At 48.8% G+C, this 27,386-nt stretch overlaps 1 protein-coding gene across 1 annotated transcript; it reads left to right on the top strand.

Annotated features, from left to right (window-relative positions):
- Positions 1 to 12,500: 12,500 nt before the first annotated feature.
- Positions 12,501 to 14,390, top strand: Nog (noggin). The gene has a single exon (XM_051158273.1). The coding sequence runs from the start codon at positions 13,007 to 13,009 to the stop codon at positions 13,703 to 13,705; it is 699 nt and encodes a 232-aa protein (XP_051014230.1). The 5' UTR covers positions 12,501 to 13,006; the 3' UTR covers positions 13,706 to 14,390.
- Positions 14,391 to 27,386: the final 12,996 nt, after the last annotated feature.

The following is a 27,386-nucleotide window of genomic DNA, read 5'->3' as shown; positions in this document are numbered from 1 at the left end:
AATAATTTGAAAAGAAGACTTTCACCTACCAAACTACTATTTTATGGGTCACATTCGGTTCCACTTGTATGTCCTTCCCTACCCCCACCTCTACCTCCCGCAGGTGAGAGACAGAGCAAAAAGAAGCTGCTGTGTAGATTAGACCCTGGCTTTGGCATTAGTCAGAGAGCTAAACTGCGGGCGTACCCCTCTTCCTACTTAGGTGACCTTCCTCGGGTCACCACTTTCTCTGAGTTTCTGTGTCCTTGCTTAGATACTGAACTGTCTTGAAGACTGGAGGAAAGAAATAGAATGTCTTGCGCTCCTTGCACAGTAAGAACCCAGTAACTCAGAGACAAAGGAAGGAAGAAGACCATCCCTGTCCTGGCAAGGGCTGGGCTAGTGAGCTTGCGCTCGCTCTCTCAAACCCTTGTCTTCTTCTTCTCCTCCTCCTCTTTGCTCTAACACAAGACGATGTGCCCAAGTACAAGAACAGCTGTCCCACTCGCCTTTTACCAAAATGTGCTTATGTCAAAGGGAGCGAGTGTCCCCTCCTTTCCTCCGAGTGGGAAGGACTGAAGCCTCAGACACTCTGCCAAGTCACCCTTCTCGGGGGAAGGACATTCAGCTTGGCCTAGAGCCTGGCCACAGAAGCTGTAACTCGATACCTTAATCTATTTCTTCTTCAAAGCACTGCCCTTTGGGCCAGGTGGACAGGGCCCCAAGTGACAGGGAGCTGCCCTGAGAAGCTCTTGCACCATGGCTGCGTCATTTAGGCCAAGAAAAGGATAGGCAAGAGGGCCACCTTTGACCCGGTTATCTGAACAATTGTGACTGAGAACTGACAGCTTAGAGTACCTGAGAGATGTTTAAAGAATTGCACCCGGGTCGGTGTTGACAGTGAACCCAGCCATTGATCCAGCCACCCCAGGGAACGCTGGCAGGGCCAGATGGTGCACAAGGCTCTTTGGCTATACAAAGAGGAATCGGACACCAAAGAGAGCAGTCTTGGAGATTAGTATAGCCTGTCCTTTTGGAAGTAGCTTCTGAGGCCACCTCCCCAAGACAGAAGGGACAGAGAAGCAGACACGAAGGAAAACAGCACATACCCCCCCTCACCCCCCCCAACCCCCCGGCCAGGGAGCTCCAGGTCCTGAGGTCTCAAGGGTGAAGGAAGGGACAGCAGCAGCTCCTTTCTGAGGGCGTGGAATGAGTTTACCCTCCCCGGTCACAGCAGCCACTGATTCTGCAGAATGAGCTAGGATTAGTAAACTACTTCCCTGCCCCATCCCCTCCAGCCCAAAGCTCTAACTTCCTGGGAAAGAGCCAACCATCCCTGGTCCTGCTCTGCCCTGCCCTGGCTCTGCTGTCAAAAATCAATTGCCCTCACCCAGCTGCTAATTCATGAGGCCTCAGGCTGCCAAGGGTTGTTGCATCCACCAAGCCATCGCCAGCCCAACATGGACATGACACTGGGGTGTATAAGCTAAATACTTAAACATCTATTTTGGGTCCATTTGGTCTTTTTCTTTTCTAGATAGCTGGGAGAAATCCGGTTGATAAGAAGAATGTCTATCTGGATCAGCTGCATTCATTAAGAAGTCAGCATGGAGCACGCCTTTAACCCCAGTACTCAGGAGGTAGAGGCAGGCAGATCTCTGTGAGTTCGAGACCAGCCTGGTCTACAGAGCAAGTTCCAACACAGCCAGGGCTGCACAGAGAAACTAAAAAACAAAAGGAAAAGAAAAGGGAAGGGAAGGAAAAGGAAGAGAAAGGAAAGGAAAGGAAAAGAAAGGAAAGAGAACAGCATACTTACCACCACTGTTATTTCTTCCCAGGATCCATTATGGTCACCAAAACCATTTAAGCAAGTTCAGAGACTAATTTATAAGGAACATGGCAGGGACCTTCTTCTTCAAAAGAACTTGTCCTCCAGAAGTCAAGAGTGACAGCAGCTTACATTGTGGGCAGGTAACCAAGGGGCAGCAGGAAGGAGTTGGCAGCGGTGTACAATGGGAGAGAAGATTGGGGAGATTAGCTGCCCAGAGCTGATCAAGGAGGGGGGAGGTAATGTTTAAGCAAGCCCTAAAGGTTGCTAATGATTTTGCCAAAAGGAGACAGTGAGTAGATGGAATGCATAACAGTGAGGAAGAACAGACTGTGTGTGCAGACCTCCCAGGAGGGCGGCCCGGCTCCCCAGAGCTCAAGAAGAGCAGCAGAAAAGGTGAAAAGGAAAAGCAGATTGTGGGTACATCAGGAAAGTCACGGGACATCATAACGTTATCTTCAGAGGAAACAAGGGAACCTTTAAGTAGTTTTTGAACTATCATAAGCCATTCATCTTCTATAAATTGATTTATTTTAACCCACTTCTCCTTCAGAAACACCAAAAACCTTTCAAGAAATGGGAGGTTACACATGGACAGGCCAGGGTTATCTATGAGCCTTACGTCTCATTGTGAACTTAGGGCCACTTTGGAGAGGGCTGTCCAACCTCAGCTAACATCCCATACCTGTGAGAGAAAGAAGAGCAGCCAGGAGCCCTCAGAGATCTTGCCAGACACCACTGCAAACCAGCAAGAATGGTCCTGAAGCCCTAAAAAAGGACAAGTCCCCCACAACTTGCTTTGCTGTCAAAATATTTAGAAGAAGCATATTTAAATCACGGAACAATAGGACTAGCTCAGAAGTAAACGTTCACGCGCCTGAAAAAGGCCAAACCATAAACATTTAGTCTAAACTGTAGCTGCCTTTCCTTTGGGGCCAAGAGGGCTTGAAAGAAAAGCAGAGTTCTATAAAATGCGATATGCCCAGATTTTCTTACACCCTTGGCACAGTAATTAAGACATCACTTATTAGACTTTTAAAGGAAGAGATGAAGGAGGCTGTTGGCTTTTTTTTTTTTTTTTTTTTTGACTCAATGTGCTTTGCGAATGAAAGTAGGAAATGATTTCTGAAAGGAGAAGTGAAAAGGCGGGTGGAGCCCCACCCCTGCCTCATCACGTGCCCCACCCCCTCCCTGCTTCCTCCAGGCACTTCAAGGGGCCCTTCTCTCAGCATTTGGGCGATTATCTGTGTGGGTTTAATCAAGCTTTACTTAACTAGTTAACATGGTTAAGCCGTCATGGGAGGAAAGAAAATGTACTACTCCTGATTGATCTTGTAGGGAGAGGACAAAAAAAAAAAAGGCCTACTGATTGGGCTGAGCTCTTCACTTCTTTCTAAAACGTATGAAGAAATTGATTTCTAATTGACAAGTACACACTGATTAAAATTTTACTCTAAATATATAAAGTAATCTCTAATTTTTTGTAATATTCCTATGACTTATAAAGTCCCATTGAAACCAGCACATACCCCACTAAACATGCTAGTGCCTTACTTATAGGACTGTTAACTTAATGTGTGTGGTTTAAATTATTATTCTTATTTATTTATTTATTATAGTAGTGTGGGGGAGTGTTAGGTGGTAGATGTGTAGTGAGCATGTGGGCTTGCACATCCAATAGTGCACATGCAGAGGTCTCATGACACTTTCACAGTAGGATGCAGACTCTTCTTCCACTCTTCTTCCACAGTGAGATGCAGACTCAGTTCAGGTCACCGGGTTTGTGCAGCAAGGGTTTCTGCATACTGAGCCATCTTGATGGTCCTGCCTGTGTGCCCTTGCCAGTGATGCCAAAGAGGAAACTGGAAACCCTGGATAGGCTAGGGAGAAGGTGGGAAGCCACTGTGGAGCTTTAAGGACGTGCTTTCATAACTTAGTAGCTTTTCTCCATTTTCAAGAGGTATATTTCATGAAGACAAATAAAAAAACATAATACCTTTTGTTTTGTTTTTTTCATTTCAGAAATTTTTAATGAAGTTGGGTTAAAACAGAAAGGGGGCAAAACATTATAAAAGGCATGGGTTTTAAAGATAAAATTTCTTAAACACAATGGGAAATCGAAAGCTTTTTTTTTTTTTTTTTTCCTTGTACTTGAATTCCAAGACAGGAGGTGGGGACGTTGTCTGGGGGAGATGACATGAGTCCTCTGTTGTAGTTGAGTTTCCACAGGTGCCTGTCACAAGGACACCTTTGGGCCTACAGATACTGAAGACCACTAAAGCCAAATGGAATCAAAGCAAGAGGGCGATACTTGGGAAAGGCCCAGAATCCCCACACAGGGCACATCTCTGAGCTAAAAAGCCCCTCCTCCCAACCCACTCTCTCCCTGGAGGATCCCAGAGTCTTGACTGTGCCTTTAAGAAGCCTTCTTATTTCTTGCTTCCTCAATGTCTCCACCTATAAAATGGGCCGTGGTCTTACTCCCCAACACCCCCCCTGCCCCGCCCCACCACCCCAGCCCCAGAAGGTCTGGTAAAATTCCTGGAAAATTCTGGTAAGATTCCCTGTCTGCAAGGCAGGTGGTAAAATGCAATGTGTACTAACATTGGGCTCTAGCTTCTGAGACCTGAAACAGAACGAGTAAGCTTCTTTTGTGTTCCTTTGCCGGCCCTGCCCTTCAGACCATCCACTTAGGTCATTCATTTCCAGTCCCCAACCTTCCTTCGTCTCAAACCCATTCCAGACTGAAGAGCTGTGACCAAGCATGAGATTGGTTCAGGCTGCCTTTCCGTTTTGTTTTGCTTTGTTACTCAACCCGATGGTGGGTTTGACTCGGGTATCATTTTATGTGGAAAGCAATCTCGTTGCTCTGTAGACGTCTGAGATGGGAGATTAAAGCATCGTGAAATAGCGTCTGTCATATATTCATACACACGCACACACGTACACACCCCCCTGCACTCAGGGGCTCGCCAAATGTGCGTGCCCCTCACGTTTCCACCGTGCTTGAGCAATGAACCATTTAACCAAACCGGAAACAAAGCCCGCTGGCTTCAGAAATCTTTTCAACACCATCTCCAGCTTTATTAATGCTTGGTAGTCACTCTGAGGGAACTTATTTCTTCTGGATTCACTGGTGTAAATCTTGTACTGATTTTCTCCTGGCGTATAAAAAGGTTGATTGCGCTCTCTTTTATTTTTAGAGGAGACTTACTTGAAGACGATGTAAAGTTACAAAGCAAGGCTCACTCTTTCCCTGACCCACACACTGATCCTCGTCTCGGAGTGCAAGGGACTTGTCACTGTGTTCTTAGGGATCTCCAGGAAGTTCTCCTTCGCTCACAAAATGATCTTTACATAGAGACTTAAAGCAGGGCCTCGGGGTCTGATGACCTGGATGTAACCTGAAGTCAAGCTCTGACTTTGCCACCCTGGACTTTTTTTTTTTCCTTGATGTGTGGGGTGTGTGTGTGTGTGTGTGTGTGTGTGTGTGTTATATTCATGTATGTGCCCATGCCTGTGGAGACCAAAAGTTGACATCGAGTGTCTTCCTCAGTATCTCTCCACCAGTTTTTGAGACAAGGTCTCTTAGTGAGCTTGGTACTCCCTCACTGATTTGGCTATACTGGCTGGCCAGTGAGCCCTAGGGACTGCCAGTGTCCTTTCCCCAAGGCCAACTGAAGGAATTTCACATGAATGGCACTGTGCATACACAGCTTTTTCAAGGATGCTAGTTCTGCAGCCCCAGGTCTGCCCGTTTGTGCAGTAAGTCCTTTACTGACTGAACATCTCCTCAGCCTCACACTAGTCTTGAAAACCTAAAACTACCACGCTATGGAGCTTTCCAGATTTGTTTGTTTTGTTTCTTTGTTGTCTTGGGTTTTTGCTTGTTTGCTATTTGTTTGTTGTTTCGTTTTTAGTGTGTTTAGAATCTCTTTGTCGTCTAGCATCTAGTCCTCAAATGCCAGATCCCCTCCAGCATTTCAGTCATGTGCTACCCCTAATTCTACAGCCCAAAATGTCACCAAGCCATGGAACAGTGCTCACTCCTTTGGTCTGTGGTACCCTGATGACCTTTCAGCTCTTCCATCTTCAGCATGAAATCTTCTTGGGGGAGCCCTTTTGGACCCCGATGCTGTTACAAGTCATCATGGCACTGAAATACGAGTTCTAGTCCTCTTTACTTTTCCATTTTTCTCCAATAGCCTCCGAACTCATTGAGCTATACATCTGCCAGCAGGTCACCTGCCCTGTGAACAGAAGGGTGAGAGATGAGGAGTGGTCACAAGGCTCATCCTTAAAGGTGACCTGGGATTTGGATGGTCAAGAGTCAAAAATGAGGGGGAAACCTCGGAGAGATTAAAAAGAAAAAAAAAAGAAATGCAGGATTTGGTGCGTTGGGTAGCTGGAGGTCGTGAGTCACTACTTAACACCCACCTGAAGTGTGGTCAGTTTCCAGGGCAGCTTATGTCGCGCTCTATTGAGCTCCTGTCTCCTTGTTATCTTGCAAGGATAAGAAAGACTAGACATTAACACAATAAACATCCATCCAAGGTAACAGGAAGAGAGGACAGAGTGGCTGGGGGCGTGAAGGAGAGCCCAGGTGGAGGAAGAGAGGTATCAATGTGTCTCCTGCAAGAAGATACATGGGATCTCCTGGGCAGCTCACTGCTTTCCGAGGCCTGAAGAGCCACAGGAAGGAAAAACAGGAGGACAGCAGCACACATAAATGCATGCCAGTGTCTGCTGTGAGGGTTCCTAGACAGCGATGTGCTGTGTGTGCATACACGTGGCGCAGGTGTTTGCGCTAGTGGGTCTCTTGCTGCCATATGTGTTGTGACATCCTATTGCCCTCCAATAAACCTGTGTCTACGGGAATAGGTACCTGTGGAAATCCCTGAGGGTCTTCACTGGGGAGTGGAAAGTAAGTCCCAGAACATTTGGCGTTAAAATATGTATTAATTTGGTAACAGCTGTCTTTCACACACTATTTGCTGGCCTAGCAATAAGACTGTAGTATTACATCTATTTTCCTTTTGAAGTACATATGATAAAAACTCAGTCCTCAGAACTAAATACTGCCTGTTTTTTTTTTTTTTTTTTTTTTTTTTTTAACGTGTGTGACTGGGTTGCCGGGTTTCCTTCTCACAGAAAAACTTTGAATATCTCCTGACTTTATATAACAGCTTAAGAAACCCAAGGCCAAGCCTGCCCACCCAGGAGAGCCAGCTAAACACACAGAGGCAGCAAGCAAAGCGGAGAGATACGTCTGTCTGCAGGCGGCATCACCCCCACCCACACCCCAGGCCCCCCACATCAGGGCAGGCTAAACATGCAGAGGCTCCTGTCTCCTGGGTGGAGAGAGGCGCCCTCGTTAAAACTCAGATAAACAGTTTATCAGGAGATGAATGAGCCACCGGGCTCCAGAGACGTCTCCCCTTCACCAGCGTGGAGCCAGATGAGGAGGGGGCCGCTGACTGAGGGAGCCAAGGGGCTGTCAGCTGGAGCGAGGCAGTCCAACGTTCCTCTCCTCCTTTGGTCTTAAACATTTTCTCTATTTTGGGAAGCGTATCTCAGATGCATTTGCCCGCTTCCTCAGCCCAGCCCACATTTCAAAGTCATTCCCTCCTTTTCCCGGTCCTCCTCCTCCTCCTCCCCTACTTTCTCCAGCTTTGTAACGCCACTCCTTTAACTAGACCCACATCTGCACTTGGACATACCTGATTCTAATGGACTGTGATGTTGAGCTGGCTCTCTCAGCCTCGGCTGAAGGCAGGAGGCTGATGTGGCCAGATCTACCCCAGTTCCCGGGACACTGCAGGAACACATCACTCCATCGGCTTGGGCAAAGGGGGGCTAGGTTATGATATATCCACCTTCATCTTCTCCTGTCAATCAAGAGAAGAAAATGGCAAGCATCTCTTAGCCCGCTAACTCCCTCTCTTTGAAAACTTGTCAGATATTACACTCAGTGGGGCAGAATCCAAAGTCATGGTTGTCGTATGCCTGAGATGGTGCCAGACTTAATCAGTGGCCATTCACATGCCTTCTCCTTTATGGTGTCTCATGGTCCTCTGACTTCTTGGCGCTGTAGATTCTCCCAGAGAAGTAAAGTGATTCACTGAACACTGCATATTTTCAGACATCAAATCTTATGTTCCTTGGGTATCTTCCATTGCTGCCTCAGGCCTTCTCATTCAGGAAATAAGAAACTATGCATAGAATTCTCCCAGGCTCTCCTTGTTGTGACATGGGCCTGCCCAAGCAACTGTTTGAAAGAACCTTTCAGTTCTTTTACCAGGGCTATTTTTTGCGAGACATGCACATGTCATGGGGACTGCCAAGGCAGACCCACATTATAGCTGCTGATTGTAGCTGAGTGAGACCCACAACCCCAGCCAATGCTAAGCTCCAGACACAGTGACAGCCTGGTCAGAAACTCAGCTGACAGCCACTCCTCCCTGGGTACACATCCCAGCCCACAGCTTCCTTTTAAAGAAATACCTCCCTCCCCTCGCCCTTTTTTTTTTAAACCTGATGATCAAGCTCAGTTTTCAAGAACCATAGAACCAACTTATGGAACCCCACCCCCCCACAAGAAATTCTATTGCCTTTACTCCTGAATGCTAGCAGCCAAGAAGGGAACAGCACAGCCATCCACACTCAGAGCGTGGGTGTTGGGATTGCCTTCCATCAGCCTTCTCTTGTTCCAACTAGAGGTAGCTGGCCGATTGAGGGCAACAGGACTCTCCAGATGAGCATCTGTCAGCAAATCCCTCAGTATATAGTCAGCCCTAAGCACCATGCCTATTGAGGGATGCTTTACCTCCTTTAGGCGGTACCATTCCAACAGGCATGCATATCCTCACTTTCACAGATGAGAAGGAAGCTGGCAGGTACAAAGGTTACTCTGCGGATGAGTGGCAGGGCCAGGATTCCAACCGCACTCCACTCAGTGCGGAAGTTATCTTCGTGCCAAACCTCCGTGGATGCATTCGCAGCTCTTCCTCCACGCAAAATGTCCCAAGATCCTTTGGCCGTCGCACATCCAGTGTGCTTCTTTTGTCTTTCAGACTCATATCCTATGTCTGGAGTAGCCTCTTCCTCATAAGATGGCTGCATTGCTATCCTTTATCATGACTAGCTAAAGCTCAGCTCTACCATTAACATCTCAGGCATGCTAGTCTCTGGGAGAAATGACTTATTTGGTACCTGAAAATATGGGTTGCTCCCCAGTGTAGAGCAGAGCAGGGCTGTAGCCCCCTACCCACCCACCGCCCCAAAGGGTGGTATTTCCCAACTCTGCAGGTGTCGTTTGAGAACCCAACAGTTCATATGATAATTCTCCTGATACTCTTTTAGTTCGTCATAACGTATTATAAAACGGAACAGAAATCGCCACACTTACCAAAAGAAAGCACAGTTTATGGAAACCAGTGTGCCACCCTAGTTGACAATTTTATGGTGATCTATGGATCTTTTCCCAATGTCCTTTAAGTACTTTCTTCCTGTGCTTGTCATCTCTCCCCTCTGGGGACTGCAGAAGTCTTGGCTGCAGGGTGGAGTCACCTCTGAGTTATCTCACACTTGTCTCTCCTCCCATTGTTCACTTGGCGGGGTTTCTCCTTTAATAAGTCATCCAGTCCATCACCAAGAATGTATGGGTTCCCACTCTTTCTTTGCTGTTCGGTCAAATCTATCCAGCCTGAATAAAGGACAGAAGGCTCTGGGTTGTTTTTTTTTTGTTTTTTGTTTTTTGTTTTTTTTTTTAACAAAACCAGTGATTTGGGACTGGAGAGAGAGAGAGCAGAGAGCTGGGTGGTTAAAAGCTTTGGCTGCTCTTCCGGAGGACATTGAGTGCCCTTGTCTGGCCTCTGTAGGCACATGTAGCATACAAATACGCATACCAGCAAAATATGAAATAAAGTAATAATGTTTTAAAGCCTGGATTGTTTGCAATTAAACAAGAACAACAGAGGTGATTTGAAGGAGAAAAGAAAAGGACTAACAAGAGAGAAAATGGCGCAGTAAGTGGTCGCTAGTTGGTACCTACACCGTCTCCAGGGGGCTGAGCTGGAGTTTATCTTCCAATGTCTTTACTGAAAACTTATTTTCTTAGTTACTTCTCAGCAGGGACAAAATTGCTCTGGAACATCTGATCTTGATGAGACAACACACTGAGGCAGAACCACCCATCAAAATGTAAAGTCTGTGAACTAGACTGTTTTTTATTATTAAAATTAGATTTATTGATTTTATTTTATGCATGAGGCTTTTGCTTGCATACAAGTCTGTGCTCCGCTAGCATGCTTGGTGCTCACAGGGGTCAGAAAAGGGCATCAGATCCCCTGGAACCAGAGTTAGAGATAGTTGTGAGCCACAGTGTGGATTCTGGGAAGCAAACCCCAGTCCTTTGCAAAATCAGTCAGTGCTCCTTACCGCTGAGCCATCTCTCCAACGGTAAGACCTAGACCAATTTTTAAAAACCAATGATCGTTCGACAGTTTTGTATGTTTTCAGATAGGATGGCCCAGAACTCACTGTGCAACTCAGGCTGGCCTCAAAGTCATGATCCTCTTTCCTCAGCCTCCCATCTTCTGGAATCACACTGGTCCCAAGAGGCCGTTTTTGTCTCCAGTGTTGTCAAAGCAAGACTTCATTGTAGACAGAGCCCGGAGAGTCTAACTCTATTTGTCTAGACAACACAGTTGAGGGAAGTGTTTGCTCCTAACACTGGCCATCCCTCTCTAGTACTGAGGTCTTGCATAAAGGTCATATACAACAACGTGCTTTCCCTTCTTAGGGGACTAAAAGGAAATCTACATCTTCGGGTATTCGAGCCTGTGACACTGGGACTGCATGATTCCCGCTCCCATCGCGTATGGAGACTCCAAGTCTCTCTCCTCCACTTCTGCCAGACTCCAATGACAGCACCATAAAGGAATTGAGCAGGATCCAGCTCTTCATCCAAAGGAAAATTAGTGGGAGGAGTCACTTCAGCTCCCTTTTCTCATCAAAGGGATAATTCCTTCTTTTCAATAAGAAGTGTCCCTTTGATGGGTAAGGGGTGATAAATTTGGATTAGCGACCTAACTTGGTTTGTTAGAATTACAAAATGGTAGGGGTCAAAGAAAAAAAAAAAAAAAAAAAAAAAAAAGACCCGGAGTTAGGTCACTAATCCAAAATCTAAAGTTTAGAGAGTTTACAAGTGACTTGCCCAGGTGTACCAGGATGGACGGCGTCCAGAACTCGTGTACGTTATTTCTAGTATACCTTTCCTTTCCTAGTCACCACTCTGTCCACTGAGGCCATTTACCCCCAGCCAGACGACACAAACCTGTATTCTTGCGAAATCTGAGTACCTTAGAGGAAAAAAAAACTCTCAGGACGTTTGTTTACACTAAGGGCCTGGAGATCTTTGAGACAACATGCAGAAGGCATAAAGTGCCGGTCAGTATCCACACAAATGACACAGATGCAGAATTTGAAACAGAGCCAGTCTAGCAGAGCGCCACACGCCCACCCCACCCCCTCCAGCCTGCACCCGGTGTAGGGATCACAAAGGGCCAGCAGAGGGCGCGCCGCCCCCAGGGAGGCGAGACCTAGTTGTACTAAGCCACCAAGGTTAGGGGATCAGCGGGCTAGGAGGACGCACCCCTATCTCTCCGCCACTCACGGTGTAGAGCCAGGCCAAGGAGGAGGAGGAGGAGGAGGAGGATGAGAAGACCACCCCCCTTCATGGGTCTGGGGGGCAAAGAAGCAAGAGTGCTGCCTAGAAATTACATCACGCTGCGCAACGCTGCGGCTCTAGGAGTGTGTGTGTGTGTGTGTGTGTGTGTGTGTGTGTGTGTGTGTGTGTGTGTGTGTGTGTGTGTGTGTGTGTGTGTGTTGGGGGAAGGAAAGGGGACTTACACCAAGCCCGAAAAAAAAAGAGACGCACCCGGGAAAATGCTCCATACACAGAGAAATTTCTTGCTAGGAACTGCACTAAGAACCGAGCTCCCCACCTCCACCCACTCCCCCAGCATCTCCTAGCCGCTCCCCTCTGGGTGCAAAGCACTCAGCTAGTGAGAGTTCCCTAGCCCCACCTCAACAAACCCACACCCCTCAACTCCAGCCCTGCACCCTCCAGCCTGGCTCCAGCGCCGCCGCGAGCTTTCCCCGGGACTGGCCCTGGCGGGGCGCCTAGAGCCCCATTGCATTGCTCCAGGAGAAAGGAGGGGGGCGGTGCATTTTGCAGGAGGAGGAGAACCAGGGTGGGGGGGTGGAGGGGGGGGAGAAAATTGCGCGGAGACCTGCCAAGCGCCACCGCCGTCGCCGCCACCGCCGCTGCCGCGCCGCCGTCTCCTGTGAGCTCCGGCGGGCAAGCCTGACTGTCCGCTTCCCGGGGCATCTGCGTCCGGCAGGGCACAGCCCTAAGGCGCTGCCGGAGCCGCCGCCGCCGCCGCCGCGACCAGTGCAGTCGCTTTCCCCCGAGCCCGTGCAGCTCCGGCTCCTCGCGGGTGGAGGAGTGGGGGGTGGGGTTGTTGTTTGGGGGAAAGAAGGGGGAGGGGGCAACGCGGAGAGAGTCAGTGGTTTCCATGGTGATGGAGCTGAAAGTGCAGGAAATTTAAAGGCTTGAACCCTGCGAGACAGACAAACCGGTGCCAACGTGCGCGGACGCCGCCGCCGCCGCCGCCGCAGCCGCCGCCGCCGCCGCCACCACCGCCGCTGGAGTCCTCCGGGCAGAGCCGGCTGCGCAGCCCGGAGCAGGCGGAGGGAAGTGGCCCAGGACCCGCTCGACCCGCGGCGCCGCAGAGAGAGGCAGGACGCCGAGTGACTGGAGGAGGAGGAGAGAAGAGGCTCGTCCACGCGCCCTGCGCCGCCGGCAGCCCGGGAGAGCAGCGAGGAGCCGGCGCCCCCAGCGCCCCACGGTCGCTCTGGAGTAATCTCGGATGCCCGGCAGCGGCCGCCTTCCCAAGTAGAGCGGCGGGGGTGGGGGGGAGTTGCGGCCAACTCGTGCGCGTCTTCTGCGCCGCGGCGGGAGCCGGCGCTGCGCGAACGGCTCTCCTCGCGGCTCATGCAGCCTGCCCTGCGCCTGCCCAGCTTCGGGTGAGCCGTCTCCGGAGGGACCGGGGAACGCGGCAGCGCCGCGGACTCGGCGTGCTCTCCTCCGGGCACGCGGGACGAAGAGACAGCCCCGGGGCGCGCGCGGGAGGCATGGAGCGCTGCCCCAGCCTGGGGGTCACCCTCTACGCCCTGGTGGTGGTCCTGGGGCTGCGGGCAGCACCGGCCGGCGGCCAGCACTATCTGCACATCCGCCCGGCGCCCAGCGACAACCTGCCCCTGGTGGACCTCATCGAACACCCAGACCCTATCTTTGACCCTAAAGAGAAGGATCTGAACGAGACGCTGCTGCGGTCGCTGCTCGGGGGCCACTACGACCCGGGTTTCATGGCCACTTCGCCCCCAGAGGACCGACCCGGAGGGGGCGGGGGACCGGCTGGGGGTGCAGAGGACCTGGCAGAGCTGGACCAGCTGCTGCGGCAGCGGCCGTCGGGGGCCATGCCGAGCGAGATCAAAGGGCTGGAGTTCTCCGAGGGCTTGGCCCAAGGCAAGAAGCAGCGCCTGAGCAAGAAGCTGAGGAGGAAGTTACAGATGTGGCTGTGGTCACAGACCTTCTGCCCCGTGCTGTACGCGTGGAACGACCTGGGCAGCCGCTTTTGGCCACGCTACGTGAAGGTGGGCAGCTGCTTCAGCAAGCGCTCCTGCTCTGTGCCCGAGGGCATGGTGTGTAAGCCGTCCAAGTCTGTGCACCTCACGGTGCTGCGGTGGCGCTGTCAGCGGCGCGGGGGTCAGCGCTGCGGCTGGATTCCCATCCAGTACCCCATCATTTCCGAGTGTAAGTGTTCCTGCTAGAACTCGGGGCCCCCTGCCCCCGCCCAGACACTTGATGGATCCCCACCAACGCCCTCCACACCGCCTCCAACCAGTTCCACCACCCTCTAGCGAGGGTTTTCAATGAACTTTTTTTTTTTTTTCTTCTTGGCTACAGAGACCTGGCTTTCTGGTTCATGTAATGCACTGTTTAACTGTGTAGGAATGTATATGTGTGTGTATATACGGTCCCAGTTTTAATTTACTTATTAAAAGGTCAGTATTATACGTCAAAAGTTACCGGCTTCTACTGTATTAAAAAAAAAAAACAAGCAAAAGGAAAAAAAAAAGCAGAGAAAAGAGAAACTTATTCTGGTCGTTGGTAATAATGTTAACCTGCTATTTATATCCCAGTGCCCTTCGCATGGCGAAGCAGGGGGGAAAAGTTATTTTTTCTTAAAAGTACAAAGAGAGGGGAACTTTTGTAGAAGGACTTTTTAAAAAGCTATTTTCCATTCTTCGGAAAGTGTTTTGATTTTCCTTAGACCTCGAAGAAGCTATAGAGTTCAATGTTATTTTACAGTTATTGTAAATATAGAGAGAACAAATGGAATGACTAATCATTGTAAATTAAGAGTATCTGCTATTTATTCTTTATAATATCCCGTGTAGTAAATAAGAAAGAAGTGCAGAACAGGATTAAAGAAAACCACTAAAACCGACTGAGCTGGACACTGTGATTCACTGCGTTGGTGATTGATTGGGAGGGGGGGTATGTCGCCGCGCTTACTATGCCTATTGGGAGACAAGCTCATCGGACTCCTCTCCTATGGGGTGATGAAGGTGACTGTAAAATGTTCAGTGGGGGGGGGGGGTGTTATCCTCAAACCCCATATTCTAAGTGTTCTGTGGCTTCTACCGAATCTCCCATGGTACCCTCCCCCGTGACACCAACGCTCGGGCCTGTAGTGACCTCGACACCCAGCCGGCCCCCTGGAGCTGACCCCGGGCTGGGCAGATGAAGGGGGGGAGGGAGAGGGGCGGCTGCTTTGTCCAGGCTGACAGGCCCTTCACAATGGGGACACGTGTCTTTCACACCTTCCCTGGGGGCGGAGTGCCGCTGAAACTTGACCCCCGAGGAATGGGGGGGGATCAGAGCGCGCCCACCCAGATCCCACCGCCCCTCCCTCCTTGCACCCCCACCACAATAACCAGCGCATGTTAACCCTTTGCATGCCCGGAAACTACAATGGTTAGGGCTAAAGCGACCCCTTGAATTCAACTACTGGGATCCTGCAGGTCTGGAGCCCACACATCCCTGTCCACAGCTGACTAGGGAGAGATAATTTGGATATTTGACATTCACCTGGGCCTCCTCCAAAACCTAAGACAGGCTGAAGTCCCAAATTTCAGAGGGATATAAAACTAGGTACAATGACCAACTCTGGGACCAGCAACTGGAGAGAGACACGACCCCTCCCTGGACACTTACACCACTTGGGGGTTGAATAAGGTGGGGGAAACAGAATGGGATTTTTGCGCCCCGCCCCTTAAAAATCCAACTTCCTGGGATCGTCTCAAGATTTTCTCGTGTATCCCTCCACCTCGATCCCCAGTGGCGGCCATCCACACAGCTCCACGTGGGCCGGCTTCCTGACACCGCTCCCGGCTCCTTTTATTTATCTTGGACTCCACAGTCACTCTCCTTTGCTCCCTTCCCCACCCCCTTGCCACCTCGTCGCGCCTCCCTCCCGGCCTCCTGTCCTCCGCCTCCCTTCCTGCCCCCATCCCCCCCCCCCCGGAGCCTCAGCGAATCTATGCTAATTATTTCAAACCTGCGCCGGGTCCCCAGCTCAGTCTCAAAGCCCGGGGCCCCGCCCTCTCTGTCCCTCCAGCCGGGCGCTTTCTTCCCTCCCGACCCAGCCTCGGTGGCTCCTCATTTCAATAGCCTAGCCCGGGAGCCGGAGCCCCCTCCCCGGCGCTGCCTCCGTCAGCCGTGGGACAGACGTTAGAGTATTCATTAACTGGGAGCCGAGGAATAACGGCATTATTCCCCCCAGAGAGGGCACCCTGCCCCCGCGACTATCTGAGGCTTCATTGTAAAAGGATTAAAAGTTAAAGACCTCCATCTTATGATTCTTTCATTTAATCTTTCTGGCGCCTGGGAGACATGCTCGATGGATGATGGCTTTTAAAATATTCCTAATGTCGGCTACCTTAAGACTCCAAGCCGGGCAAACAAACGTAATTTATTTCCAGAAGAAAGAGGATATTGAGATGTTTAAGTTTATGAACCGCCGTCCCCATGTATATTTGTTAAGTTCTGACAAATACCCAAATAACGTTAAAAATCAGCCATTCATCACTTATGAATTTATGCAAAACTTTCTGTGCCCCGGGCCAATATTTTTGTAGACAGAGTTTCACTTGCGAGGGGCGGAGGAGGTGGGGAGGAGGGACGAGGAGGGGGCTTGAGTCGGGGCGGGGGGAGCCAAAGCAAGAATTTTCATGCCTGGTAAACACGCGAATTATGCGAAGAGAGTTATTCCCAGCTGGGCGGGCAGCCAAAACTCGGAGAGCGCACGGAGGCCAGCGCCCCCACCCCCACGTTGGTAATGTCATTGGATTACAATGCGAGGTCTTCCCTCCGCGACGCCCCCTCCTCCCGCCGCGGGCCCGCCCGCCCGCCCGCGCCCCTCCTCCCCACCCCTGCCCACTTGGAAAACCCGCTCGCAGCCGGCGAGCTTCTCGGCTTTCAGAGCCAGGAGCCAGGGTGAGCTGGGAGGACCGGCGCTGCAGACGTGACGGGCCACAGACCACCGCACTGACAGACCTGGAGGGCTAGCCCAAGGCCTCTCCGAGCGCACAGTGATCCCTGCAGGACGCAGGCGGTCCCAGAAGAAGAAGGCAGGAGCCGCTGGTCCTGGAATGAACCTATGTGCCTGAAGATGCCACTCTCTGTTCCTATTATGCTTAGTGTCCATAGTGCTGTAATACTAAAGGAGAGAGTTGTAAGCGAAGAGGTGCCATCCCCACAGTCACCTACTGCCTGTCTCCTAGGAGGAGGAAAGTTGATGTAGTCCTCTGTGGCTGTGGCGGCCTGTGTCAATAAACTAATGTTGCTGCTGGGGTACAGTGTCTCCCCCCCCCCATGGAGATATATAACTATTGCAGATACGTCGCCTTTACCAAACCCAATCAGAGTGCTGAGAGAGGCTCAGGACAACCGTTCCTCCCCTCAGGGTTTTAGGGTTCCCTCTCTCTCTCTCTTTTTAATTTCTCCCCTTATTTCCGGCCATCCTTTCAACACCCAGCCACTCTCCACCCTCAAGAAAACTGAAGTCAAACGTCCACGGAAGGCCCCCACGGCCCCCAGAGTCTGGGAACGAGATCTGGCTCCCTGTTGAGACAGAGAAGCCGGAGGTCCATTATCAGTCTTGCTTCTGAGACTCCTGGGAAAGGAGGGTTGAAGCTTGGTGGCAGCTGCAGGAGGAAGCTGGCTGTGTATTAAGAGCTCTTAGCTGTGCTAGAAGGGGACAGTAGGGGGAGGGTCCAGCCCATATTGGTATTTTGAAGGGGGTGATTCATCCTTTTCCTTTAATGCTCTTGGAATGTTAGGGCTGGAGGGAGGCTTAGATTCCAGTGCCCACCACTCAATCTGCTGATGAGAAGACAGAGTCCTGAGCAGCCGCTTGCTGACATCACATCGACTAATACCCTTGGCTTTGGCCTCTCTCTCTCTTTCTCTCTTTCTCTCCCTCTATTCTCTTCACCAATCTCTCTCACACACACAACACACACTCCCTCCTTTCTTCTTCCCTTTTCCTTATTCTTTGAGAAAAGTTACTGGTGGGAGAGCCTTCCTGAATAGACACCATCCCAAAGGCTCTTCAAGCTGACTGGCCAGCCTGTTGCACCCACAGGGCAGGCGTACATTAAGAGCTCCCCTTGTACCAAGCACGGGGAGCTAGAGCCTTTGGCCCTGTTCTCATCTGAGTCCTCTCTCGTTTCCAAATAAGGACACTGGAGTTCAGAGAGTTTAAACATCTTGCCCAAAATCCACACAGTAAGTGACACAGATATGATTCAAAATCCAAGTCATCACCGAAGCCAGTGCCTCTCCTGGAGATTTCTTTCCTTCAAGGACTTGAACACGTGGCTTGGGAATCAGTGTGTACTACTTCAGATCCGGGTCAGCCTCAATGCAGGTAGATTGCACAACTATTTACATAGCAGTACGTCTCCATTTTCTCATCCCACGCAAGGGGGGCTGACCATGCGCTAGGGGAGTGAGACAAGAGTGAGGCTCAAGGCAGTGAAAGAGGATTTAAACCATCAACTGAGAAGGCCAGAGAGAAGGAAGAGCTCATCCGGACTGGGCAGCCGAGGAAGGGGTTTGACTAAAATCTCAATAAGCAAGTTGAATGTCAACCCACTAAACGAGGGTAGGAGAGAAAGGGGCGTTTGGACTGAGAGTGCAGAGCGTGTTAAGTAAAGAAATGGTGTCGGACAAGTATTCGTGTGTTTGGGAAATAGCTCCAACTTTAGCATAGACTGGATTCGTGCCGAGAAAGCAAGCAATAAAGTCTGAAAAGGAGGCTGAAGCCGGGAATGAGGGAGGATTGTGAAGGCCAGCTACAAGCCCCAACCCTGATTTCTCAAGCAATAGGGAGAGCTCATGAATAGGACAGAGATGCCATGTGAGCTCCGCAGCAAAAAGGAATCATTTATTCATTCAATCAACAGCGGGGGGGGGGGGGAGCACTGTTCTGGCTATGTACTACAAGACAACTAGCCATCTCAAAATCAAGTCTTAAAACAGCCATTTAGCTCCACGTATGATTCTGTTAAGTTCAGAGAGTCTACCCACTGCACTCATTGGATCAACGGAGCCATGGTAGATTGGCTCTCAGAAGGACAATTTAGTACCTGGCTGTGAGCCAGCTCAACCAGCACACTGACCAGAGCTGCCTCCCGCCCCACTGCCTTCCCACTGTCCCCCCCCCCACTGCCCCCCTACTGCCTTCTCTATACGCTTTGGTTTTTCTTTCAGCATAAATGGCTTCAGGACAGCTAGACACACTTGGCAGCTACGACTCTAAGAGAAAGTGTCTCTAGAGGCTCAGATGGTGGCTGCAAGGCATCTTCTGACAGCCTTGAAACTCTTGTGACACCACTTCCAGTTTAGTCTACTGGTTAAGCAAGTCTCTCGGGCCAGCCCAGATGCAAGGCGAAGGACACCAACACGACCTCTCCATGGAGGAGCAGGGACATACTGTGGTTGCGGCAAGCCCCTTTGTGTTAAGCACTGCCCTAGGTCAAAGCTGTTGAGTTTCTCCAGACCCAAACCCAAACAGAGTCATTTCCAACTGAAGTCTGGCACCATTGGCCAAGAGGGATGGGAGATGGTGACAGTGGCTTCTAAAAGGCTGGTTATGGGGGACCTTTGCTGAGGCCCGTGCTTGTGAGGCATCAGGGCCTTGTTGGCCAGAAGGCTGGAGAGGACTTGGTGACTGATGGTTGACGGGCTGACGGTGATGCCCAAGTTGCGGCTGACGTTTCAGCCTGCGAGGGACCAGGCACAGAAGGCGATCTCAGAGATGGGCTCTCTAACCTTTTCTTCCCTGTCCCCACCCTGCACAACAGTGCCTGACATTGGAAATGTCTTCCATAAACACTACGCAGAAGGAAATAAGCAGGGGGTCCGTGGGATGCCTTAATGAGTCGTTTAGCAAGAGATGAGGTAGAAAGAAGGGTCTTGTGGATTTAAATTTGTATAAAACAAATAAAAAGATAAATGTGCTAATTAGAAGACAGAAAGAAGGCCACTGTGATGGGAAAGAAAGGAGTGCCTTTAAAGGTCCCCCATCCAACCCAAGACGTAAGGATGGCAAAGCTGCTAAGGATGCTATGAATACAACCCAGCAGAGAACTGCAAAATTCCTAACATATTGAGTCGGCTTTGGAACCCCAGTACACAGTTCTCAAGCATGAACTTTATTGATGACAACATTGTATCACAATATCAGCAGGCTAGACGGCTCTTGAAGGGAAACAGAAGTTGGCTCCAGCCTACATTTGTTTTATTGTTTTATTTATTTATTTATTTATTTTGGATAAAGTAGTGATTTGCCGGGTACTGGGAACAAGTTGTCTCCTTTACATAGCACGCACGGCCCTTGTCTAGTTGCAGAGCCCACCTCTCCCTACTGGGTGTGTCAATCATTACAGTATTTACTGAGACTGCTGTAAGCATTCAAAGTTGAGAGCCCTTTAGTAAAGTCAATGGTATTTCCATTTTTTTGAAATGAGGAAAGAAAAAGGAAACCTTACACAAAATTTGGAAAGGGGGGTATAAAAAGGAGGCCCAGGGATTCCAAACCCTATAATGTTTTGAGGGAAATATTATAGAATTACAGCATTTCTTAGGGGGTGTCCTGAAACTTCTCTCTTCTACCCTTCATCTGATACAGAAACTAAGGCTTAAGGTTAGTGGAAGAGGCCTACTTCTGCACGCTTTGGATCCGAACAGGCAGCAGAGGCAACATTTACAGATTTCCAAGTCAACTCTTCTTTTAAAGTCACTAATGATGTACACAGCATCAGACTTTCTTAATTAATCTTTAAATTTATGTTTATGGGTGTGTGCCACATGATTGCTGTGCCTATGGAGGCCAGTAGGGGACATCAGGTCCCCTAGAAGTGGAGTTACAGGCAGTGCTAAGTCTGAGGTAGGCACTGGGAGTGGAACAGCCTGCTCTTCAGCAAGTGCTCTTGACCACTGAGCCAGCTCTCCAGCCTCGACGACAGTGTTAACACTTTTTAAAGCATACTTTTAGATAGAATGAGAGAGATGGGATTCCTGAGGACAGGAACCAGGTCTGCGCTAGCTCAGAATCTGACCCAGCATCAGGACACACAGACCACGGGAGTGAAGTGCAAAGCTCCCGTTCATAAGAACCAAAGTAGCTGCCAGAAAGGTGGGGCAGAAGACAGGACACTCACTGGACTTGTTCTTGGTCATAGGAGGGAGCAGCTGGACTTGCGTCCTCCCATCTGGAACATCTATCTGTAATATCCGCTGCTATTTCTCTGTAGCCAAGGTACAGAAGTCAACCGTACACCTGAAGACACTCAGCAAATCTGTGTGATTGCAATAAAGATGACCGTGGGGATGGGCCCCTGCTTGCAACAAAGGCCCTGCAGTCGATGTTGTAGAGGACTCCCAAGTGACGCTGATTACATTCAGTGAAGACAACAAAAGTAGTCAGGCAAGGGAAATAGCCTTCCCCCATTTCACAGACTTCAAAACCTAGGGCAACAGGAAGCCTGAGATTCTCTTCCACCATCCAGCTGCTGGTTGACGGTGGAGGCAGGAGCGCAATGGTGCACGGGCTGCTAGAGAGGCGGGGGGGGGGGGGCAGCGGGGGGGGCTGGACGGGGGGCTCAAAGATCACTGAGCTCCTAATTCTAGCCGCGCGCTCTCTTTCCATATTCACCCCAGCTCCAATCCATTCTCCACGCTACAGACTGAGCGACCTTAAGACACACATGTGGTCTTGTCACTCCCCTGCTTAAAACCTCTCAAAGCCTTCCCAGTGCTGTAGGATGAAGAGCAGAGTTCTTCCCAGGCTGCGCACTCTCCTCCCTGGCTCTGGGTTCAAGCGACACAGGAGGCTCCCTATCCCCATTGCTTCCAGGGCCTTTGCACATGCCATAGCCTTTTATTGGGGTGCCTTCCTCTGCCACCAGTATCCCTAAGTGCCACTATCCTTCACACCTCATTCTTGGGGACAGAGGGAGCAGCTCAGGTCTCCTCTACTCCGTGCTGTTTCAGCTGTCTGCTTTTATTTCATAAAACACATTGAAATTTGTAGCTGGTACTGTCATATATTGTTTGAATTAGACACTTTATGAGAACTGAATTGTTATGTGATTTTTTTTTTCATTGTGTGTGACCATCAGAAAAATGTACTTATCACAAATCCAGGTTCAACTGTATCCAAAGTTATGTCCTCAAGAACTATAGAGTCAAAAAAAATGCAAAACAGAAACAAAAAACTAACTGGGATTTATCTCAGTTAGTAGAGTGCCTGCCTAGCATATAAGAAGTCCTGAGTCCCATGAACCAGACATAGTAGTACATTCCTGTAATTCCACAGCTTGGGAGGTAGACATAGGAGGATCAGAAGTTCAAGACTGGGGAGGAAGAGATGCTCAGAAGAGTAGGTGTTGCTCTTGCAGAGGACCAGGGTTCAGTTCCCAGTGCCCACATAGTGATCAACAACAGTTTATAACTAGGGTTCCAGGAAAGCCAACACCCTCATGCAAGTTTCCATGCATACTGCATGCACATGGTGCATAGATATACCTACAGGCAAAACGCCCATACACACAAAATAAAAATAATTTTTTTTTTAATCTCAAAGATTTTGGCTACAAACAATGGCTGAAGCCGTCCTGAGATACATAGCACTCTCTCTTTAAAAAAGCAAAAGAAGAAGAAAGGAGGTGGGGGAATAGAATCAAGCTACAAAATATCCTCATAATGTTTTAAATAAATTTGCAATTTTGCGTTGAGCTTCGCTGACAGCTATGCAGGAACACATGTGGCCCACAGGCTGCACAGTGATCACACCTGTTAGGTCAGTCACTCCACATAGCCTTTGATACTGCTGAGGGAAACAGTAAACACGAGATGGATGAGTCTGTTACAGAGTACAGTGTGCGTGCATGCATGTGTGTGCGCATATGCATGCATGTGTGTGCGCATGTGCATGCATGTGTGTGTGCAGGAGCAAGAAAAGGCATTGAATCTTCTCAGAGATGGAGTCAAAAAAGGTTGTAAGGGACCTGACATGGGTGCTGGGAACTGAACTCAGGACCTCTGCAAGAGCAGCAAGCACTCTTTTTTGGGGGGTTTTTTGTTTTGTTTTGTTTTGTTTTGTTTTCGGGTTTGGCTTATTTTTGTTGTTGTTTTGTTTTGTATTTGGTTTTTTTGTTTTGTTTTGTTTTTTGTTTGTTTGGTTGGTTTGGTTTTGGTTTTTCAAGACAGGGTTTCTCTGTGTAGCCTTGGCTGTCCTGGACTCACTTTGTAGACCAGGCTGGCCTTGAACTCACAACTATCCACCTGCCTCTGTTTCCCGAGTGCTGGGATTAAAGGCGTGCGCCACCATGCCCAGCTTGCAGCAAGCACTCTTAACTGCTAAACCATCTCTCCAGTCCCAACATTTTTAAATAACTGGCACTACACTCTAAATATTGATTGAGGGAATAATATAGCAAATACATAAACCAGGCATGTGGTCATTTATGCCCATTACCAAGCGTCACTTACTGTCTCTGTCTGCATACTCAGCCAGCAAGCATCACAGTGTGTGTGCTTACATCAGCATCCCCAAAGACTCATGAGGGATGCTTGGCACTGACATCACCAAGGCTATGCCATCAGGGCTAGGAAATAAAAATGTTTACATTGCATCATAATCATCTCGGACTAGTGTCATATGTGAAGTGTATTGTAAATGAAAGCATTTCCATGCAGCACATGGCTATACTTGTAATTTAATTTCTGTTTCATTCCTCACAACATCCCTGGTCACTAGTGAAGTTTGGAGCCCTTTTAGACATTCATTTGATATTCAGAGGATTGCATACACCAAAAAACAAAACAAAACAACAACAAAAAAACCAAAACAAAACAAAACGAGGGGATATTATTTGACCCCCTTACTGGTCTAAGGCAGATTCCAGCAGGGCCTCTGGGCATACCAGAAGCTCAGAGCTCAGCTCCTACTAAATAGTGAGCTAGGGCAAATTGAAGAACATACTGAAATGTGTAATACAGGGCACACAGTAGGTGACCCTAAGGCAACCCTATCAGTTCAGGAGATAATAGTGACTCCCACATTACTGAATCTGAAAGTCCTGTCTGAGTGAAGTGAATGGGCAAGCAGGGACAGCACCGCCTGATAAGCCTTCCCGCATAGATGGGCCTCTTGTTCACTGAGTGATCACTGCCTAAAGACCACTCCCTATCAGAAGAGGTTCAAAGCGCTGAGTGATTTATGGGGAGAATTCCGGAGACAATTTGCAGGAACAAGAGGAAGAATCCCTTTCCCCCACATCTGAAATCCTGAAAGTAGGAGAGATTACCTTATCTGCCCCAGAGTTAAAACCTGATCTTTCCTGCCCAGGGAGTAATAAAATTAAGCAGTGACTAACTTGTGTCCATTGCTTCACGGTTTGCAAACTGCATTCACATGCTTTATCTCTTTCAAATCCACGTGACAGCCCATGGCCAGAATTTGATAATCATATTAAAGATAAGGGAACTGACTCTAAGAAGCCACTTGGCCTGGAGGAGTTGGATCTGGGCTCCATGCTTAGCTTTTAGCTGTGGGCCTTGGTGAAGGTAGGCTGATTCCGTAAAAGTGGTAGGATAGTCCAATGGCTTGTGTATATGTAGCCCTGGGGGTATGTGGAGACAAAACTGACTTCCTTTCTTCTCCCCAACTCCATAGCTGCACACCTTTCTTGATCAGTATAGAAGCTGGGTGTCCCACTTCTACTGGTGGTGACAACCTGTACACACAGATGTTCCTTCCCGGAGGTCTACTGCTGAAGGCCTACTCACTACTTTAGTTCACAATAGACTGCACATATGACAGCAGTCGTGTATGACCATGATGCCATGCAAATGTTTTTATCTCCCATCCCTGATGTCATAGCCCCTGTCATGTCAGTGCCAAGCATCCCTCCTACGTCTGTGGGGATGCTGATGTAAGCGCACACACTCTGCTGCTCACTAGCCAAACGCCTTCCTTTCCTTAGCTGACAACAAAGGCTTTGGGTGGTTTAATGCCAGTCTTTACTAGTGTTTCTTTGGTGGGGGGTAATGGTGATTTTAAATTACAAGCCAAGGCCAGGGATGTCGCTAAATTGGTCAAGGGCTTACCAGCATTCAAAAAATGTCGGGGTTCAATCCCCAGAAATGCATAAAAACCAGGCATAAGGCAATCCCAGATCTCAGGAAGCAGAGAAGGCAGGAGTGGCTGACATCTAAGGACTTCCTAAGCTATACAGGGAAACTCAAGGGCAGCCTGGGCTACATGACCCCCTATCTCAAAAAAATAAAAAATGGTGAACTAAAATAAAAATTAAAATGATAAACTAAAAGGTGATTGAAGGTAGGAAAATCAATAACCAAAGACAAAGCTGAGAGAGATGGAAGGTGTCTGATCAGGGTGAAGGAAATGAAAAAACCAAGGAATTTATTTTATCTGAACAAAGGAAAGAGTTTAGTCCAAGCAAACCAACCCTGGTTGGTTTTCATTTTAGAAATTCCCCTTTTCTGCTTATTGGCCCTTGACCAGTGATGATAGCTAGTGGACTTTCCCAGAAGTGATACCAAGACCTAGTTATGACAGAATCGCTGCCAGGTATGGACAAGGTCCCCATAGTCACCATCAGTGTCATCCTCAGAGAGACCGAAAGGGCATCTGTCTACTCACAACCCCTACAAAAGGAGGAAACAGAGAAGGGAAATGACCCAATCTATATCCAACCACTCCAGTTAGGATCTTAAGTGACCCCTAAAGGTCATACATTGAAGGATGTTCCCAGAGGGAGCTGCTTTGCGAGGAGGAGCCCATTGGGAAGTCTTCAGGTGAAGGGGACCACAGAGCCCTGGCACCTCTTCCTTCTCATGCCTCAGGTATGAGGTGAACAGCTTAGCTCTATGTCAGCTCCCTGGTATGATGTCCGGCTTCACTGCAGACCCAAAGCAATGGAGTCCTCGGAGACTGTGAGCCAGCGGAACTAAGTTTTCTTTCTAGATTGATGGCCTTGAGTGTGTTTGTTACAGTAACAGGAAGGTGGCGCACACCTCACATCAGAAATGAGGCTGTGGAAGAAACTTCAGGGGCGGGGGGTGGGGGGGGCGCAGGGCAGTGATACTGGTAGCTGATGTGTCGGCTTGAGCGTCTCACACTCCCGAGTTTGGACAACCCTCCCTCCAACATGCCACATTCCAAGACAGTTGTCCAAAGTCCTTGGGCCCTGCTGTTGTCTTCCTTCTGCCCTTGAAAAGCAAACACTGCAAACGAACACACACTGGATGCTGGAGACCATAGGCAGCTTTGGGCATACTCAGTGTTAGTTCCTACTGGCTGGAGATAGATCCTCATCAAAGTTTTCAATACCCCATAGAAGAAATTGTCACCTCTGGATGGCCAGTCCCCAAATCTCTGCCCTAGACCAGCCTCTGAGTTTCACACTACAAAACTAACTGCCTTGAGAACTTCACATCAGCTACGTGTCCAAAGTTGAAATCTAACCTTATTCTGTTTGTTTTTTTGTTTGTTTGTTTGTTTGAAACAGGTTTGTACTTTGGGGTCTGGGTTGGCCTTGAACTTCCAATTATCTAGAGCCTCAAACTCATGGTGATCCTCCTGCTTCAGCCTCCTGAGTGCTGGGCCCATTCACACCACCACATTTGGTTCTAACTCTCTTTATAAACCTCCTAACCTGAGTACTTTTGGCCTTTCTTCTCTTTCTTGATTAATGGCCCTGCCATGAACACAAAACTACGTATATCTGGTCTACACCTCATTAGCATTCTTCCTTCACAAAGTATTCTCCAACACCTCCCAAATCTTCTCTTGGTTTATTTTTTTCAGCCATATCCTACCATGTGACTACAGCCTGTGTCATCACTTGCCTTCACCTTTACTATGGCCTGACAGCTCAGTTCTTTGTCTCCAACCTTACCTGTCTTCAGCACTGCCAATGGAACTGCCACTTCCCAACACACTCCTCTTCCTTTACTATAGAATACAGCTGGACGTCTTAACATGGTACCCAACATCTTTCGCAATTCACAACCTCAATTCACCTTCCACTACAATCCAACATCATTTTCTACTCTGCCTAACCTTATCAGCAGCTATCCAAACTTCCAACCTTTTGATAGTTCTGAGTTTTACTTACACACTTTTCTTCTCCTGTATTGCCCACTGCCCAGCCCCAACCCTAGCACCCTAAGCCAAGGAAGACCTTTAAGGCCAAGTTCACATGGTACTTGCTCAGCCCTTGGCCAGGCTGGAATCAAATTGTTCTCATTCCTTTATTATTCATACTACAAAGTGAGACCATGTTTCAAATAAGCAAACAAATGAAAAAAATAATTAGACCTCTGACTTCTGTGCTGGTGATGATGATATGGTGATGATGGTGATGGTGATAAGTATTAATTGTCCATCTGTGACAAGCATTGTCCAGGTACTTTATTTGCATCCTATCATTTAAACCCTGTCAGGAATACTATGTAATATTACTATCACTGTGAGATAGTTCACAGCAACTGGGTAACATATCTAAGGATTTCTAAATAGTTAGCAGCAAAATTGAGAGTGAAAAGCAGCATTCAAAACCCGTGTTTAATCCCTTGTTGCCTGTTGCATCCCACCACATTAGTCCAGTACTTACCAAACTGCACCAAGAGAATACAAATCCCTGTATCACATTTCTCTAGAGGAACAGAGTCAATAGAAAGCATGTCTGTCTCTATCTCTGGAAGCACCCCATAGATACACAGGGAGGTGTTTTACCCATCCTAGGTATCTTTTAATCCAGTCAAACTGACAACCAAGACCAACCATCTACAACCTGTACATATCTGCCTACCTCTGTGTTTCAAAGTCCTTTGAGAGTATCTGCTGTG

Source organism: Acomys russatus, chromosome 16 (genome assembly GCF_903995435.1).
Source record: "Acomys russatus chromosome 16, mAcoRus1.1, whole genome shotgun sequence".
NCBI classification, from domain to species: Eukaryota; Metazoa; Chordata; class Mammalia; order Rodentia; family Muridae; genus Acomys; species Acomys russatus.
Note: the sequence above shows the minus strand (reverse complement) of the source record. Positions and strands in the feature narration are given on the sequence as shown.